The sequence below is a fragment of the Pseudorasbora parva genome, chromosome 23 (genome assembly GCF_024679245.1).
Source record: "Pseudorasbora parva isolate DD20220531a chromosome 23, ASM2467924v1, whole genome shotgun sequence".
In the NCBI taxonomy this organism is placed as follows: Eukaryota; Metazoa; Chordata; class Actinopteri; order Cypriniformes; family Gobionidae; genus Pseudorasbora; species Pseudorasbora parva.
Genome location: NC_090194.1, coordinates 37,776,449 through 37,794,947, shown reverse-complemented (window position 1 = coordinate 37,794,947; position 18,499 = coordinate 37,776,449). Strand labels below are relative to the sequence as shown.

At 41.1% G+C, this 18,499-nt stretch overlaps 2 protein-coding genes across 2 annotated transcripts in view; both read left to right on the top strand.

Moving 5' to 3' along the window:
* The first annotated feature begins 2,151 nt into the window (after positions 1 to 2,151).
* zgc:171929 (uncharacterized protein LOC100124596 homolog) lies at positions 2,152 to 7,820 on the top strand. The gene is made up of 3 exons (XM_067433530.1): positions 2,152 to 2,309; positions 6,127 to 6,310; positions 7,203 to 7,820. The coding sequence occupies exons 1-3, from the start codon at positions 2,229 to 2,231 to the stop codon at positions 7,511 to 7,513; spliced, it is 576 nt and encodes a 191-aa protein (XP_067289631.1). The 5' UTR covers positions 2,152 to 2,228; the 3' UTR covers positions 7,514 to 7,820.
* A 4,848-nt stretch (positions 7,821 to 12,668) lies between these two features.
* Positions 12,669 to 18,499, top strand: part of si:ch1073-303d10.1 (protein LBH-like) — a 6,983-nt gene continuing 1,152 nt past the window's right edge. Inside the window, exons 1-3 of the mRNA XM_067433653.1 lie at positions 12,669 to 12,832; positions 17,066 to 17,197; positions 18,037 to 18,103. Coding sequence (XP_067289754.1) covers positions 18,041 to 18,103 — 63 coding nt within the window. The 5' untranslated portion in view covers positions 12,669 to 12,832; positions 17,066 to 17,197; positions 18,037 to 18,040. The remainder of the gene's footprint in view (positions 12,833 to 17,065; positions 17,198 to 18,036; positions 18,104 to 18,499) is intronic.

The following is an 18,499-nucleotide window of genomic DNA, read 5'->3' as shown; positions in this document are numbered from 1 at the left end:
TAGAGTAACGCTCAGAGAACACTCTAGAGTAACGCTCAGAGAACACTCCAGAGTAACGCTCAGAGAACACTCTAGAGTAACGCTCAGAGGACACTCTAGAGTAACGCTCAGAGGACACTCTAGAGTAATGCTCAGAGGACACTCTAGAGTAACGCTCAGAGAACACTCTAGAGTAACGCTCAGAGAACACTCCAGAGTAACGCTCAGAGAACACTCCAGAGTAACGCTCAGAGAACACTCTAGAGTAACGCTCAGAGGACACTCTAGAGTAACGCTCAGAGGACACTCTAGAGTAACGCTCAGAGGACACTCTAGAGTAACGCTCAGAGAACACTCCAGAGTAACGCTCAGAGAACACTCCAGAGTAACGCTCAGAGGACACTCTAGAGTAACGCTCAGAGAACACTCTAGAGTAACGCTCAGAGGACACTCTAGAGTAACGCTCAGAGGACACTCTAGAGTAACGCTCAGAGAACACTCGAGAGTAACGCTCAGAGAACACTCCAGAGTAACGCTCAGAGAACACTCCAGAGTAACGCTCAGAGAACACTCTAGAGTAATGCTCAGAGAACACTCCAGAGTAACGCTCAGAGAACACTCTAGAGTAACGCTCAGAGGACACTCTAGAGTAACGCTCAGAGAACACTCTAGAGTAACGCTCAGAGGACACTCTAGAGTAACGCTCAGAGGACACTCTAGAGTAACGCTCAGAGAACACTCTAGAGTAACGCTCAGAGAACACTCCAGAGTAACGCTCAGAGAACACTCCAGAGTAACGCTCAGAGAACACTCTAGAGTAACGCTCAGAGAACACTCTAGAGTAACGCTCAGAGAACACTCCAGAGTAACGCTCAGAGAACACTCTAGAGTAACGCTCAGAGGACACTCTAGAGTAACGCTCAGAGAACACTAGAGTAACGCTCAGAGGACACTCTAGAGCAACGCTCAGAGGACACTCTAGAGTAACGCTCAGAGAACACTTTAGAGTAACGCTCAGAGAACACTCCAGAGTAACGCTCAGAGAACACTCCAGAGTAACGCTCAGAGAACACTCTAGAGTAACGCTCAGAGGACACTCTAGAGTAACGCTCAGAGGACACTAGAGGAACGCTCAGAGAACACTAGAGTAACGCTCAGAGAACACTAGAGTAACGCTCAGAGAACACTCCAGAGTAACGCTCAGAGAACACTCCAGAGTAACGCTCAGAGAACACTAGAGTAACGCTCAGAGAACACTCTAGAGTAACGCTCAGAGGACACTCTAGAGTAACGCTCAGAGGACACTCTAGAGTAACGCTCAGAGGACACTCTAGAGTAACGCTCAGAGAACACTCTAGAGTAACGCTCAGAGGACACTCTAGAGTAACGCTCAGAGGACACTCTAGAGTAACGCTCAGAGGACACTCTAGAGTAACGCTCAGAGGACACTCTAGAGTAACGCTCAGAGAACACTCTGGAGTAACGCTCAGAGGACACTCTAGAGTAACGCTCAGAGGACACTCTAGAGTAACGCTCAGAGAACACTCTAGAGTAACGCTCAGAGGACACTCTAGAGTAACGCTCAGAGAACACTCTAGAGTAACGCTCAGAGAACACTCCAGAGTAACGCTCAGAGGACACTCTAGAGTAACGCTCAGAGGACACTCTAGAGTAACGCTCAGAGGACACTCTGGGGTAACGCTCAGAGGACACTCTGGAGTAACGCTCAGAGAACACTCAAGAGTAACGCTCAGAGGACACTAGAGTAACGCTCAGAGAACACTCTAGAGTAACGCTCAGAGAACACTCTAGAGTAACGCTCAGAGGACACTCTAGAGTAACGCTCAGAGAACACTCTAGAGTAACGCTCAGAGGACACTCTGGAGTAATCTCTCTAAAAATGATTATTTAAAAAAAAAATTGTGCTGAAATCCAAACAACTAACCTGAGAAAAAGTCAACAATGGAGCGATAATCAGCTGATGTGGGATCTTCTGTTGGCATCTAATGTGTGTGTGTGTGTGTGTGTGTGTGTGTGTGTGTGTGTGTGTGTGTGTGTGTGTGTGTGTGTGTGTGTGTGTGTGTGTGTGTGTGTGTGTGTGTGTGTGTGTGTGTGTGTGTGTGTGTTTGTGTGTGTGTGTTTCAGTCGCAGTACAGACACACAATGCTGATCTGGAATCAGTTACGGAGCATGTCCATAAACACACACCTGCTTCTGCTGCTCTGGAGTGCCACAGAGAGGATTATGGGATGGAGAGTTCCCGTCCTCTTCCTCTTCCTCTTCCTCTTCCTCTTCCTCCGGCTGCATTAACATCAGCTCCACTAAACAAGGTGACGACAGCCGAACATGAGCATGTCATTTTAAACACAATGCGTAATTGGTTTCAAACCCTAAAAAAGACAGCTGTGACAAATGTTGAATGCAATTATTTCCTTGGACCCAACCAACAGTTCCCTTTCTGAAATCTACAACAAGCCAAAATAAAATGGGGCTTGCATGCTATCGCCAGATTTCCAAACTTAATCAGAGCCATAGTCTGATCTACGTCGCCATTAAAGCACCATCAACCAACACAGCTAATGATGTAAATAGAAAACTGTTTAATTCTGTTAACATGCAAATCATTTGTGATGCAAATTTGTTGTTAAACGTCATTGCGCGACTCTTGTGTTTGTGAAGTTCCTCTTTTTTTTTCAGTGTTTATACTCGAGACCGGTTTGTGTTTATACTCGAGACCGGTTTCAGTGTTTATACTCGAGACCGGTTTCAGTGTTTATACTCGTGACTGGTTTCAGTGTTTATACTCGAGACTGGTTTCAGTGTTTATACTCGAGACCAGTTTCAGTGTTTATACTCGAGACCGGTTTCAGTGTTTATACTCGAGACCGGTTTCAGTGTTTATACTCGAGACTGGTTTCAGTGTTTATACTCGAGACCGGTTTCAGTGTTTATACTCGAGACCGGTTTCAGTGTTTATACTCGTGACTGGTTTCAGTGTTTATACTCGTGACTGGTTTCAGTGTTTATACTCGAGACTGGTTTCAGTGTTTATACTCGTGACCGGTTTCAGTGTTTATACTCGAGACCGGTTTCAGTGTTTATACTCGTGACTGGTTTCAGTGTTTATACTCGTGACTGGTTTCAGTGTTTATACTCGTGACTGGTTTCAGTGTTTATACTCGTGACCGGTTTCAGTGTTTATACTCGTGACTGGTTTCAGTGTTTATACTCGTGACTGGTTTCAGTGTTTATACTCGAGACTGGTTTCAGTGTTTATACTCGTGACCGGTTTCAGTGTTTATACTCGAGACTGGTTTCAGTGTTTATACTCGAGACTGGTTTCAGTGTTTATACTCGTGACTGGTTTCAGTGTTTATACTCGTGACTGGTTTCAGTGTTTATACTCGAGACCGGTTTCAGTGTTTATACTCGAGACCGGTTTCAGTGTTTATACTCGTGACTGGTTTCAGTGTTTATACTCGAGACTGGTTTCAGTGTTTATACTCGTGACCGATTTCAGTGTTTATACTCGTGACTGGTTTCAGTGTTTATACTCGAGACTGGTTTCAGTGTTTATACTCGAGACTGGTTTCAGTGTTTATACTCGTGACTGGTTTCAATGTTTATACTCGTGACTGGTTTCAGTGTTTATACTCGAGACCGGTTTCAGTGTTTATACTCGTGACTGGTTTCAGTGTTTATACTCGAGACTGGTTTCAGTGTTTATACTCGAGACTGGTTTCAGTGTTTATACTCGTGACTGGTTTCAGTGTTTATACTCGAGACCGGTTTCAGTGTTTATACTCGAGACCGGTTTCAGTGTTTATACTCGTGACTGGTTTCAGTGTTTATACTCGTGACTGGTTTCAGTGTTTATACTCGTGACTGGTTTCAGTGTTTATACTCGTGACCGATTTCAGTGTTTATACTCGAGACCGGTTTCAGTGTTTATACTCGTGACTGGTTTCAGTGTTTATACTCGTGACCGGTTTCAGTGTTTATACTCGTGACTGGTTTCAGTGTTTATACTCGTGACTGGTTTCAGTGTTTATACTCGTGACCGATTTCAGTGTTTATACTCGAGACCGGTTTCAGTGTTTATACTCGAGACTGGTTTCAGTGTTTATACTCGTGACTGGTTTCAGTGTTTATACTCGTGACTGGTTTCAGTGTTTATACTCGTGACTGGTTTCAGTGTTTATACTCGTGACTGGTTTCAGTGTTTATACTCGTGACTGGTTTCAGTGTTTATACTCGTGACCGATTTCAGTGTTTATACTCGAGACCGGTTTCAGTGTTTATACTCGAGACGGGTTTCAGTGTTTATACTCGTGACTGGTTTCAGTGTTTATACTCGAGACCGGTTTCAGTGTTTATACTCGTGACCGGTTTCAGTGTTTATACTCGTGACTGGTTTCAGTGTTTATACTCGTGACTGGTTTCAGTGTTTATACTCGTGACCGATTTCAGTGTTTATACTCGTGACCGGTTTCAGTGTTTATACTCGAGACCGGTTTCAGTGTTTATACTCGTGACTGGTTTCAGTGTTTATACTCGTGACTGGTTTCAGTGTTTATACTCGTGACTGGTTTCAGTGTTTATACTCGTGACTGGTTTCAGTGTTTATACTCGTGACCGATTTCAGTGTTTATACTCGAGACCGGTTTCAGTGTTTATACTCGAGACCGGTTTCAGTGTTTATACTCGTGACTGGTTTCAGTGTTTATACTCGAGACTGGTTTCAGTGTTTATACTCGTGACTGGTTTCAGTGTTTAAACTCGTGACTGGTTTCAGTGTTTATACTCGAGACCGGTTTCAGTGTTTATACTCGTGACTGGTTTCAGTGTTTATACTCGAGACTGGTTTCAGTGTTTATACTCGTGACTGGTTTCAGTGTTTATACTCGTGACTGGTTTCAGTGTTTATACTCGAGACCGGTTTCAGTGTTTAAACTCGAGACCGGTTTCAGTGTTTATACTCGAGACCGGTTTCAGTGTTTATACTCGTGACTGGTTTCAGTGTTTATACTCGAGACTGGTTTCAGTGTTTATACTCGTGACTGGTTTCAGTGTTTATACTCGTGACTGGTTTCAGTGTTTATACTCGAGACCGGTTTCAGTGTTTATACTCGTGACTGGTTTCAGTGTTTATACTCGAGACCGGTTTCAGTGTTTATACTCGAGACCGGTTTCAGTGTTTATACTCGAGACCGGTTTCAGTGTTTATACTCGTGACTGGTTTCAGTGTTTATACTCGTGACTGGTTTCAGTGTTTATACTCGTGACCGGTTTCAGTGTTTATACTCGTGACCGGTTTCAGTGTTTATACTCGTGACCGGTTTCAGTGTTTATACTCGTGACCGGTTTCAGTGTTTATACTCGTGACCGGTTTCAGTGTTTATACTCGTGACTGGTTTCAGTGTTTATACTCGTGACCGGTTTCAGTGTTTATACTCGTGACTGGTTTCAGTGTTTATACTCGTGACCGGTTTCAGTGTTTATACTCGTGACCGGTTTCAGTGTTTATACTCGTGACCGGTTTCAGTGTTTATACTCGTGACCGGTTTCAGTGTTTATACTCGTGACCGGTTTCAGTGTTTATACTCTGATACTCGAGACTAGTTTCAGTGTTTATACTCTGATACTCGAGACTGGTTTCAGTGTTTATACTCTGATACTCGAGACTGGTTTCAGTGTTTATACTCTGATACTCGAGACTGGTTTCAGTGTTTATACTCGAGACTGGTTTCAGTGTTTATACTCGTGACTGGTTTCAGTGTTTATACTCGTGACCGGTTTCAGTGTTTATACTCGTGACTGGTTTCAGTGTTTATACTCGTGACCGGTTTCAGTGTTTATACTCGTGACTGGTTTCAGTGTTTATACTCGTGACTGGTTTCAGTGTTTATACTCGTGACTGGTTTCAGTGTTTATACTCGTGACTGGTTTCAGTGTTTATACTCGTGACTGGTTTCAGTGTTTATACTCGTGACTGGTTTCAGTGTTTATACTCGTGACCGGTTTCAGTGTTTATACTCGTGACCGGTTTCAGTGTTTATTCTCGTGACCGGTTTCAGTGTTTATACTCGTGACTGGTTTCAGTGTTTATACTCGAGACTGGTTTCAGTGTTTATACTCTGCCCGCAGGTGCGTGAATCTGGCGGCTCGTCCGAGTTCCTGTGCTCCGTGTGTCATAAACTGTTCCCGCTGCAGCGCATGCTGACCCGCCACCTGAAGTGCCACAGTCTGATCAAGAGACACCCATGCAGGTACTGCGGGAAAGGCTTCAACGACACCTTCGACCTGAAGAGACACATGCGGACACACACCGGTGAGAAAAACACACAACCGTTCAAATGAAGCCTCGTTCACACCCGAACCACAACTAGACTCCCACCCGAACCACAACTAGAGTCACAACGGAATTCTGTGATATAAAGTCAGAATTCTGAGATATGAAGTCAGAAATGCGAGATATAAAGTCGGAATTCTGAGATATAAAGTCAGAATTCTGAGATATGAAGTCAGAAATGCGAGATATAAAGTCGGAATTCTGAGATATAAAGTCAGAAATGCGAGATATAAAGTCGGAATTCTGAGATATTAAGTCAGAAATGCGAGATATAAAGTCGGAATTCTGAGATATAAAGTCAGAATTCTGAGATATGAAGTCAGAAATGCGAGATATAAAGTCGGAATTCTGAGATATAAAGTCAGAATTCTGAGATATGAAGTCAGAAATGCGAGATATAAAGTCGGAATTCTGAGATATAAAGTCAGAAATGCGAGATATAAAGTCGGAATTCTGAGATATAAAGTCAGAAATGCGAGATATTAAGTCGGAATTCTGAGATATAAAGTCAGAAATGCGAGATTTTAAGTCGGAATTCTGAGATATAAAGTCGGAAATGCGAGATGTAAAGTCGGAAATGCAAGATGTAAAGTCAGAAATGCAAGATATAAATTCGGTATTCTGAGATTTTAAGTTGGAATTCTGAGATATAAAGTCGGATATGCGACATATAAAGTCGGAAATGCAAGATATATATTTAGAATTCTGAGATATAAAGTCGGAAATGCGAGATATAAACTCGGAATTCTGAGATATAAAGTCGGAAATGCGAGATAAAAAGTTGTAATTGTGTGATATGAATATGTATCAGAGATGTGTGTGTTGTGACCCGTGTGATGTGTGATGTGTATGTTGTGACGTGTGTGTGCAGGTATCCGCCCGTACAGGTGTGAGTTGTGTGAGAAGGCCTTCACTCAGCGCTGCTCGCTGGAGTCTCACCTGAGGAAGATCCACGGCGTTCGGCAGCAGTATGCGTATCGGCAGCGGCGCTCCAAGATCTTCGTGTGTGAGGACTGCGGCTTCACCTCCAGCCGGCCGGACGAATATTTCCTGCACGTGAGACAGCAGCACCCGAGCAGCCCGGCCCTGCGCCGCTACTACCGCAAACACATGCTGGAGGCCCCGACGCAGCACAGCATGGGGCCCTTCGTGCTCTACCCCGCCGCGGGCCTCTACATGTGAGCTCCAGAACTCTGGCACACTCACAGCCAACTCAAGGACAGGGAACGCTCGGACATGGTTCTCTCAACCTCATGAACAAACATAACATTAATGGGACGTTCGTTCAAAGTTATCTGGTCTTCAATAATAATGCTCTCACACTGACATTATTTACGCATCGTTTTTACCTGAAACGTTCAGATGGAATGCTCAGGTAACGTTTTTTAAAGGTGCCCTAGAATGAAAAATTGAATGAACCTTGCCATGGTGAAATAATAAGAGTTCAGTGTGCAAGTTACTTCCAAACTGTAATATATTATAGATTACTTATTACTGCTATTTAAAAGTAATTCTTTACATTACAACATTACTGTCTCAGAATTGTAATGCGTTACATTACTCCTGTATTACTTTTGAGTTACTTTCACCAAAATAACTACAGAAGTAGCTCTTGACATTCTAAGATGTAGGCTACCAGAGAGCATTTTACATCCAGTAGAAGGAAATATGATGAAGCATAATGACATGGGCTATCAGGCTAACAACAGAGAAAAGTGAAAGCTGCAAGAACTCATGACAGACAGAATCACAAACGATCCAATTCTGTTATAAGCATTGTAGAGGTAAAGATTATCTGGGAATAGCTTAGGTCTGTTCATAGACACAACAGAACTGTGTGTAAATTTTATGTTATGACAATATGCACATTTGTTCTTTTCTTATTGTTGTGACATCGATAGAATTTCGGTTTTAGACAAAGGTTGCATTTGACTGCATTTACATTTGACTATTAGCCTACGTTCTTGTCCTTATCTGTGATAAACTCTAAGCAATGCGCATCCATCTCACGAATATACAGAGATGTGACGGTGTGGAAATTTCCCTTGAGGATCGCAAAAACGGCTCTCTTGGACACACGTCATGTTCAGGCTGTGCAGGGGACGGGAGGACTTTTCATATCTTTTAAACAGTCATGGTTGAGGTTTATTATAATCAGATACCACAACAAATCGTTCGTTTGTTCGGCCCATTTCCTGCAAGCGTCGCTCAGTGTCTTAAACTGAAGAAAGTGGCGACTGTATTCCTGCAGCAGTGAGCAGCGGTTTATCCTCTTATTGACTCTTTAAACTATTTCTGATAAAACTGAAAGTTTCTTAGAGAGACTGCATTGTCTAGATAACGCAAGATGCTAGTACAGTAACAATAGGAAACACCAAGTACCATACCAAACTAAATAGTGTGTCTGATGACAAAGGGTAATATTATTTTGTATTACAAAATACAACCGTAGATACTTTGCTTACAGATCGTTCACTCGATCCTTCTAACGTCACCTTTTCCACCATATAAGTTAAAACAATAGTCAATGGAGATTGCTGAAATGCAGCTTACTTGTTTTCAGATCATCAAGAGAGAGAGAGAGAGAGAGAGAGAGAGAGAGAGAGAGAGAGAGAGAGAGAGAGAGAGAGAGAGAGAGAGAGAGAGAGAGAGAGAGAGAGAGAGAGAGAGAGAGAGAGAGAGCTCACATGCGTATGGTTGCCAGATTGGACATGTTTAGGTAAAACACCGGATAGTATATGGTTTTTTTTTCACAGAAAAGCTCTGTTTGTCAGCCATTTAAATTACTGAAATCTGGCAACCATATGCACACGAGCTCTCTCTCTCTCTCTCTCTCTCTCTCTCTCTCTCTCTCTCTCTCTCTCTCTCTCTCTTTCGCGGATGATCTGAAAACACCAATAAACAAGTAGACTGCATTTGATCAATCTCCATTTGAGATGTTCTGCTTAAAGTGTCGTTCAGTCGGTCTGTGTTCTGTCAGGGCTCACGAGCCGATTCGCTGAACTGCTGTGAGCTGCTGAAATAAGCCAATCAGAGCAGAGCTCAACATTAATATTCATGACTCTTCCAAATAAGGCAAAAACAGAGCATTACATCCTCGGGGCAGTTTATAGGGCTGTAAATGGACCTGTAGAACTGCATCTGGACAATTAGTGCCCTTAAATAAGCCACACACCCTCTGTGTAGATATCAGAGAACAATTTAACAGATTGATTCAGATCATTCTAGAGCACCTTTAAGCGTTGCTCTTCTTTCTGAATGAAGAATGGAATATTTCCTTAACACTTAGAAATAACGTTTTCGTAACTTCCTTCTTAGAACGTGAGCTGGGTTTGCAATATGTTCTTATTTATTTTAACCCTTGAGACATTAAAGATCCAGCATAGATGCCCCCAGTGCTTCTGTTTGAACTGTTTGTTGTTGAATAATGTGTGCCGTTTCTCTTTAGTTTCTGCAGTAGACTAACACAGGCTGTCTCTCGGCACTGCATGTCATCTCTCTGTCTTCAATAAACCTCATTCTTTTACACCCTGTGAGAGGAGACTGAAGTCATGAACGTGTGTGTGTGTGTGTGTGTGTGTGTGTGTGTGTGTGTGTGTGTGTGTGTGTGTGTGTGTGTGTGTGTGTGTGTGTGTGTGTCTTATTGAGACGAGCCTTTATTCTCCACTGCAGCAGAGCTCTGGTTCTCCACTAGAGGGAGTAAAGCACTCCATCACAGTCAGTAGCTGCGTTTCCATTACAGATTTGCGAAAAACTTTTGCGATATTTCTTAAATGTCGATAAAAAACTGTTGCGAAATGACAGCGTTTCCATAGCTGCAGTTATGCGACTAAAACATATTACTTTCCTCTCGCGATAGGTCAGTCCAAAATGATGGCACTTGGTAGGTTTGTACATCCCATCCATCACACTAGCCATTATTTTTATTGGAAGGAGACATATGTGTTATCCAAGCATTAATGGCAAGGAAAGCCCCTTAGGTTACTTAAGCGGCACGGATATGAGGTGTGTGTGTGTGTGTGTGTGTGTGTGTGTGTGTGTGTGTGTGTGTGTGTGTGTGTGTGTGTGTGTGTGTGTGTGTGTGTGTGTGTGTGTGTGTGTGTGTGTGTGTGTGTGTGTGTGTCAGATCTGCTTCAAGGTCTTCATGATAATGTAGCATTTCTGTGTTTAGAATCCAGTATTACTGTAATCCTATATTGTCTTTTATGAGTTTAATAAAGAACTCCATCTCGTCTTCTCTCCAAACCGAACCGTCATCTGTAAAGAATGATCGCCTTTTAAGCGCGGCAGGTTGACGCATATAGAGTAGAGAGAAATGTTTGAATTTGCATGTTAACTCAAATGTTTTATTTTTATTTTCACCACTTTCGTTATTTTGGCTAGATATTTGGTTTGATTGGCATTTGAACTGAATTTAGAAATGCTTTGGAAAAGAAAAAATTGGCATTTAATAAACAAAATAATTTTTTTGAAATGGAGACCGCGTTTGGAGTGAGTGCATGCAAAATAATTAGTTCCCCGAGTCCACAAATAAAAATAGACAGTTTATAGTATATAATTATGTCTTGAACTCATCTGTATAGCTAAAAATGACAAGAGTATTGTAAATTGTTTCATCTCTCTTAAAGGAAGAAGGAAAACTGAGAACGTCAGCGCTTTTATCGGCCGTGGGTTAAAGAAAACATAGCCTAACTACGAAACTAAATAGGCTGCGTTTAGGCCTAAACATTAGCCTGTAATATTATTATTTTAATTTATATGTTGGTTATGAAAAGTGAGCAGCATGAGTAAGAATCGCAATATGTTTGAGACATGGAGAGTCACATGATTTTGATCACTTCGAGTTTTATTTTCTAGAAAGTCTTTCTTAAAAAATACATTTAGTTTTGTATAAATTGTATTTTTATTTTGATCGATGTTTCATCAATTAAATGCCTGTTTATTAGATAAGAAGCAAACTAAGATCGTCTGGAATGGATTGACGTGCGTATCTGGCCTGTTTCCTCGGCCTTTGAGTAAGGCTGAAAATACAGGCTGACTCTTTCTGCTTTAATACATTTCTTGAATATATGTCTTAATTACAGTATATATAGCCTGTAGTCTTTATTAGGAGAAAATATATGTCCTTTTAACTACATTATCTTGTTATTACGACACAATTGAGTGGAAAATATAATATATAGGCCCTATGTTGCAGCAATGCGTCACCGCAACAGGTGACATGTAAATGCGAAAAAAACGTTTCCATTGCAGTTTTGCGAAAATGTCCTTTTTCGAATCGCCTGAAAAACCACCTCATGAGAGCGTAAAAACTTTTTTGCGATATATGGGAGTTTTTGCGAAATTGCCGCGTTTCCATTGGGCGTATTTTCAATTCGCAATTTCAATTTGCGCAATTTGAAGGGTAATGGAAACGCGCTTAGTGACACTACTACACAATCATATTAACATCTGACGAAATATTACCCCAAAAAACCCTGAAACAAATCCCCAGACTCTTCCCAGACCACCGCATCAGTCTCCTCCTGCCCAGCGAGTCCTCTAGTGGGTCAGATATTTAACGCGCGATCAGTTTAAAGGGGTACTTCAGCGCTGGGAAGATGAATCTTTATTTAAACTGGGTCATCAATGTAGTAGAAATGTGAAATTATTTTTGAATTTGGTGTCTTCTAGACTGAGAAAAGACAGAAAATGTATTTTTGTCCCATGGGGATGAAAGACTACAATTCCCAGAATGCTTCGCTGCCCTGTGCCATTCCCAACGCCACCAACTTGATTACAGTGACTGAGTTAGAGAAGACACTACAATTAAAAACTGAACGTGTCTGTTCAATATAATGAGTGAGTCACCGCGCGAGTCTCACAGCACTGAGCACTGACTGCAGGAGTGAGGAGAGCTGAGGTAATCGCGACTACACTCGCGGCATACATTCACAACGCGTGTTCAGTCTGGCGCGTTTCAGTTCATGCTTTTACAAGCTTAACTTTCATAGAAATTAATTTGAGAAGTTAAAAGACTTACATTGCACACCATAGCTCCGTTTAAATGAGTGCCTGTAGCTTCCAGCTGAGTGTAATCTCCCATCCCCCATGCGCGAGTTCAAAACATGCGGAAATAGCTCCCTCTGCTGGCTGTAGTCTTTAGCATTTGGGCAAACATTCCTCCTATGATGCAAAAATCGTCAATTTGCATCATAGGAGGAATTTTTCCAGAAATAAAATGCATAAATCTCTTGTCTCAGGGGGATATGAGGGGGGAAAGCACAATAATTTGAATATACTCCAGGGTTTCTACTGATACAAAGCCATATGCTAATCGCTGAAGTAACCCTTTAACGTCGGGAGTTTGTTGTCGCGTCGCCTCTCAGGATTGCTTTCGTTTTTAATCTGCTTGTTCGACAGTGAATGTTGCCTAATTATTTATGACAGATGGCCAGTGTGTCAAAAAGACCGAAGTCCTCTGATACAGGAAAGATCAGGAATAAGGGGATAAAGACAGAGGTAAAGGGATGAAATGAATGAACGGTTTATCTAAATCCATTATCTAATAATGAATGTTTGCTAATTAATTCCAGTTATTCTTATCTTAAACTTTATGTAAGCAACTGTTCTGGGTGATCAGAATCTGTAAAAAATAATGTCAATTGTTTATAAACATATATCATTTTTTGGTAACACTTTAGAATACAGTTACTGCAGTACTAATTAATAATTCTTCATTAACACTCAAGTCACTAATATTAACTACTAAGGAATGAGTGTTAACTAATCAATATGTAATAGCATTTTTTAATTGTGTTAAGTATCAATTAGTTAATCAGTAACTATTCAATTCAGTCATGCCTCCTTAAGAACTACTATTAAGTAACTACTAATGAACAGTGATGCACAGTATCAGATCGAGGCCCTTTCTTCTTCTTTAGTACTAATGTTGTTAGATAAATGTACTACTGTTATGTGTACTATATGTAAATATTCATTTACATTCACTCGCAAATGTGCCGATTAGTGTTTCTGTCTGTGTGTGTCCCCACGCTATAATGTTGCAGTTCTTGCAGCATTAAATCAGAGAAAACAATTCTAGTGAAAGAGTACACACAGATTCATGAGTGCACATGCAGAGTGCACAAAATGTGAGCGCACACGCAATTTCTGTGAGTCCAGTTTTGTGCGAGAGAATGGATTGAGATTCCGCTTGTAAGCAGAGATTCGTTGCTTGTAAACTTGATGTGCTCTCGCGGTACAATATTATTAGTTTGTGTGTGTGTGTGTGTGTGTGTGTGTGTGTGTGTGTGTGTGTGTGTGTGTGTGTGTGTGTGTGTGTGTGTGTGTGTGTGTGTGTGTGTGTGTGTGTGTGTGTGTGTTTATTTATTTATTTTTAATTATAAAAACACAATCAACATATAAAAACCTTGATACAAGGCCTATGGCAGCAAATTGGTCAGGGCCAGCCCTGAGGTAGAGATAGAGCTATGATAACAACCCAACCAACAGATGGATAGGTAGAATGATGGATGGATGGATGGATGAATGGATATATAGAATGATGGATGGATGGATGGATGAATGGATAAATAGAATGATGGATGGATGGATGGATGGATGAATGGATCGATATATAGAATGATGGATGGATGAATGGATGAATGAATGGATGGATAGAATCCATCACTCATCACTGCATTCATTATGTCATCGCCACTGACATTAATCATGACATCATCACTGCATTCATTATGTCATCGCCACTGACATTAATCATGACATCATCACTGCATTCATTATGTCATCGCCACTGACATTAATCATGACATCATCACTGCATTCATTATGTCCTCGCCACTGACATTAATCATGACATCATCACTGCATTCATTATGTCATCGCCACTGAGATTAATAATGACATCATCACTGCATTCATTATGTCATCGCCACTGACATTAATCATGACATCATCACTGCATTCATTATGTCATCGCCACTGACATTAATCATGACATCATCACTGCATTCATTATGTCATCGCCACTGACATTAATCATGACATCATCACTGCATTCATTATGTCATCGCCACTGACATTAATCATGACATCATCACTGCATTCATTATGTCCTCGCCACTGACATTAATCATGACATCATCACTGCATTCATTATGTCATCGCCACTGAGATTAATAATGACATCATCACTGCATTCATTATGTCATCGCCACTGACATTAATCATGACATCATCACTGCATTCATTATGTCATCGCCACTGACATTAATCATGACATCATCACTGCATTCATTATGTCCTCGCCACTGACATTAATCATGACATCATCACTGCATTCATTATGTCATCGCCACTGAGATTAATAATGACATCATCACTGCATTCATTATGTCATCGCCACTGACATTAATCATGACATCATCACTGCATTCATTATGTCATCGCCATTGACATTAATCATGACATCATCACTGCATTCATTATGTCATCGCCACTGACATTAATCATGACATCATCACTGCATTCATTATGTCCTCGCCACTGACATTAATCATGACATCATCACTGCATGCATTATGTCATCGCCACTGAGATTAATAATGACATCATCACTGCATTCATTATGTCATCGCCACTGACATTAATCATGACATCATCACTGCATTCACTATGTCATCGCCACTGACATTAATCATGACATCATCACTGCATTCACTATGTCATCGCCACTGACATTAATCATGACTTCATCACTGCATTCATTATGTCCTCGCCACTGACATTAATCATTACATCATCACTGCATTCATTATGTCATCGCCACTGAGATTAATAATGACATCATCACTGCATTCATTATGTCATCGCCACTGACATTAATCATGACATCATCACTGCATTCATTATGTCATCGCCACTGACATTAATCATGACATCATCACTGCATTCATTATGTCATCGCCACTGGCATTAATCATGACACCATCACTGCATTCATTATGTCATCGCCACTGACATTAATCATGACATCATAACTGCATTCATTATGTCATCGCCACTGGCATTAATCATGACATCATCACTGCATTCATTATGTCATCGCCACTGACATTAATCATGACATCATCACTGCATTCATTATGTCATCGCCACTGACATTAATCATGACATCATCACTGCATTCATTATGTCATCGCCACTGGCATTAATCATGACATCATCACTGCATTCATTATGTCATCGCCACTGACATTAATCATGACATCATCACTGCATTCATTATGTCATCGCCACTGACATTAATCATGACATCATCACTGCATTCATTATGTCATCGCCACTGACATTAATCATGACATCATCACTATATTCATTATGTCATCGCCACTGACATTAATCATGACATCATCACTGCATTCATTATGTCATCGCCACTGACATTAATCATGACATCATCACTGCATTCATTATGTCATCGCCACTGACATTAATCATGACATCATCACTGCATTCATTATGTCCTCGCCACTGACATTAATCATGACATCATCACTGCATTCATTATGTCATCGCCACTGACATTAATCATGACATCATCACTGCATTCATTATGTCATCGCCACTGGCATTAATCATGACATCATCACTGCATTCATTATGTCATCGCCACTGGCATTAATCATGACGTCATCACTGCATTCATTATGTCATCGCCACTGGCATTAATCATGACATCATCACTGCATTCGTTATGTCATCGCCACTGGCATTAATCATGACATCATCACTGCATTCATTATGTCATCGCCACTGGCCTTAATCATGACATCATCACTGCATTCATTATGTCATCGCCACTGGCCTTAATCATGACATCATCACTGCATTCATTATGTCATCGCCACTGGCCTTAATCATGACATCATCACTGCATTCATTATGTCATCGCCACTGGCATTAATCATGACATCATCACTGCATTCATTATGTCATCGCCACTGGCATTAATCATGACATCATCACTGCATTCATTATGTCATCGCCACTGACATTAATCATGACCTCATCACTGCATTCATTATGTCATCGCCACTGGCATTAATCATGACATCATCACTGCATTCATTATGTCATCGCCACTGGCATTAATCATGACCTCATCACTGCATTCATTATGTCATCGCCACTGAGATTAATAATGACATCATCACTGCATTCATTATGTCATCGCCACTGGCATTAATCATGACATCATCACTGCATTCATTATGTCATCGCCACTGACATTAATCATGACCTCATCACTGCATTCATTATGTCATCGCCACTGGCATTAATCATGACATCATCACTGCATTCATTATGTCATCGCCACTGGCATTAATCATGACCTCATCACTGCATTCATTATGTCATCGCCACTGAGATTAATAATGACATCATCACTGCATTCATTATGTCATCGCCACTGACATTAATCATGACCTCATCACTGCATTCATTATGTCATCGCCACTGGCATTAATCATGACCTCATCACTGCATTCATTATGTTATCATCATGACATCGTCATGGCATTAATTATTATTACACAAGTGGCGTGTCCTGCATGTGTCGGTGTGTGTGTGTGAGTGTGTATTCAGCGTGTCAGGCCCTGTGCAGGATGTGAGGTGTAACATGAACCTTTAATCTCCAGAGCCGTTAATCCTGCTCTCTACCTGTTAAAGCTCCTCAGAGGGACAGAACACACACACACACACACACGGAGGTGAGAGGCAGACCGGAGGACTGAACACTGGACAAACCCTGCGGAGACTGACCACAGAAGAAGAGGACCGACTGAGACTCCACCTGAACAGGTGAAACTCACACACACATTTAACCATTACTTACAATAATACATCTGAAAATCAAGTTTCACAAACATGAAAAATAACGTATATTATGATATGTTAAAATCAGGGTAATTATAGAAGTACCTAGAATACTAAAGCAAATGAATATGAGATTCTTTATCATGGTGTATATCATTGATGATACCATCAGCACAATGATTTTATTTTGAGTGTGTGACATGAAGCCAGCAGAGCGATGATGAAATCCCTGAAACGATCATCAGTTTTACATTATTATTATTAGACACAGACACTAGAGCACAGGACATCAGCGACCAATCACAGGGCAGTATTCCTGAGCGTTCAGTGTCTCAGCTCGTCCTGCTGTGTCATCAGACTCTCGGTGACGCATGAAAACTGTTAACTCATTAAGATCTTAAGCACTTCCTCGAGCCGATTAATGCTGACACACACACACACACACACACACACAGCATACATAAAGCAGTGAAGGTTGTCATTCGACGGTTTGTGCAGCATCTTCCCAATCCCAACTAACAAAATATGTCCTAAAAAAACGTTTTATTGGTAATGTGAACGTTAAGGAACATTCCAGTGCCATTCTTCAAACATTATGGGATGTTACTTTTGAATGTTCTCTGAAACATTAATCAGAGATTCTGGTTAGTCGTTACTAGAGTGTTAATACTACATGACTCACTCTTTTTCACACTGGGATCACTCCTGAATGTCATATTTCTGCGGCTCAGTGGTGTAAGTTCTTGGATAAGTAGAGAGTAACTCTCTCTCTCTCTCTCTCTCTCTCTCTCTCTCTCTCTCTCTCTGTGTGTGTGTGTGTGTAGTGCCATGTCCACAGATCCGCAGGACTCCAGCCTGGAGCAGAGGAGAGCAGAAAACACGTCATATCAGGTGCTCGGCACACACAATACAGATGGATGTCATTATTATTATTATTATTAGTCTTTCTGTGTGAATCCATGTTCTTGCTGAGCATCAAACACATCTCATTTATAACAGCTGAAATTATATGTGCTATCCACTGCCCAAGCATTATGGTTCATAACAATTATACATTTAGATATTCCAGTAGTGTTGATCAGATTGCAGAGGAACACAGAAAGGTCTGATCCACTCCAGTGTAATAGTTAACGTGCGTTATTCTGACATTTTAAGGTTCCTAATGTTGTTTTAGCATCTCCTACAGAAGGTTCTCATACATTCGATGTCAAACACACTTTAATTCTCTCATAATCTCCACTGATGCACACACACACACAAACATACACTGCCCCTAAACCTACCCAT

What these genes read in the sequence shown, in the direction of transcription:
- zgc:171929 (XM_067433530.1), top strand. Translation starts at nt 2,229, where the DNA reads ATGGAGAGTTCCCGTCCTCTTCCTCTTCCTCTTCCTCTTCCTCTTCCT. An exon ending in CATCAGCTCCACTAAACAAG is followed by an intron (nt 2,310 to 6,126) that starts GTGACGACAGCC and finishes CTCTGCCCGCAG; the next exon opens with GTGCGTGAATCTGGCGGCTC. An exon ending in ACACATGCGGACACACACCG is followed by an intron (nt 6,311 to 7,202) that starts GTGAGAAAAACA and finishes GTGTGTGTGCAG; the next exon opens with GTATCCGCCCGTACAGGTGT.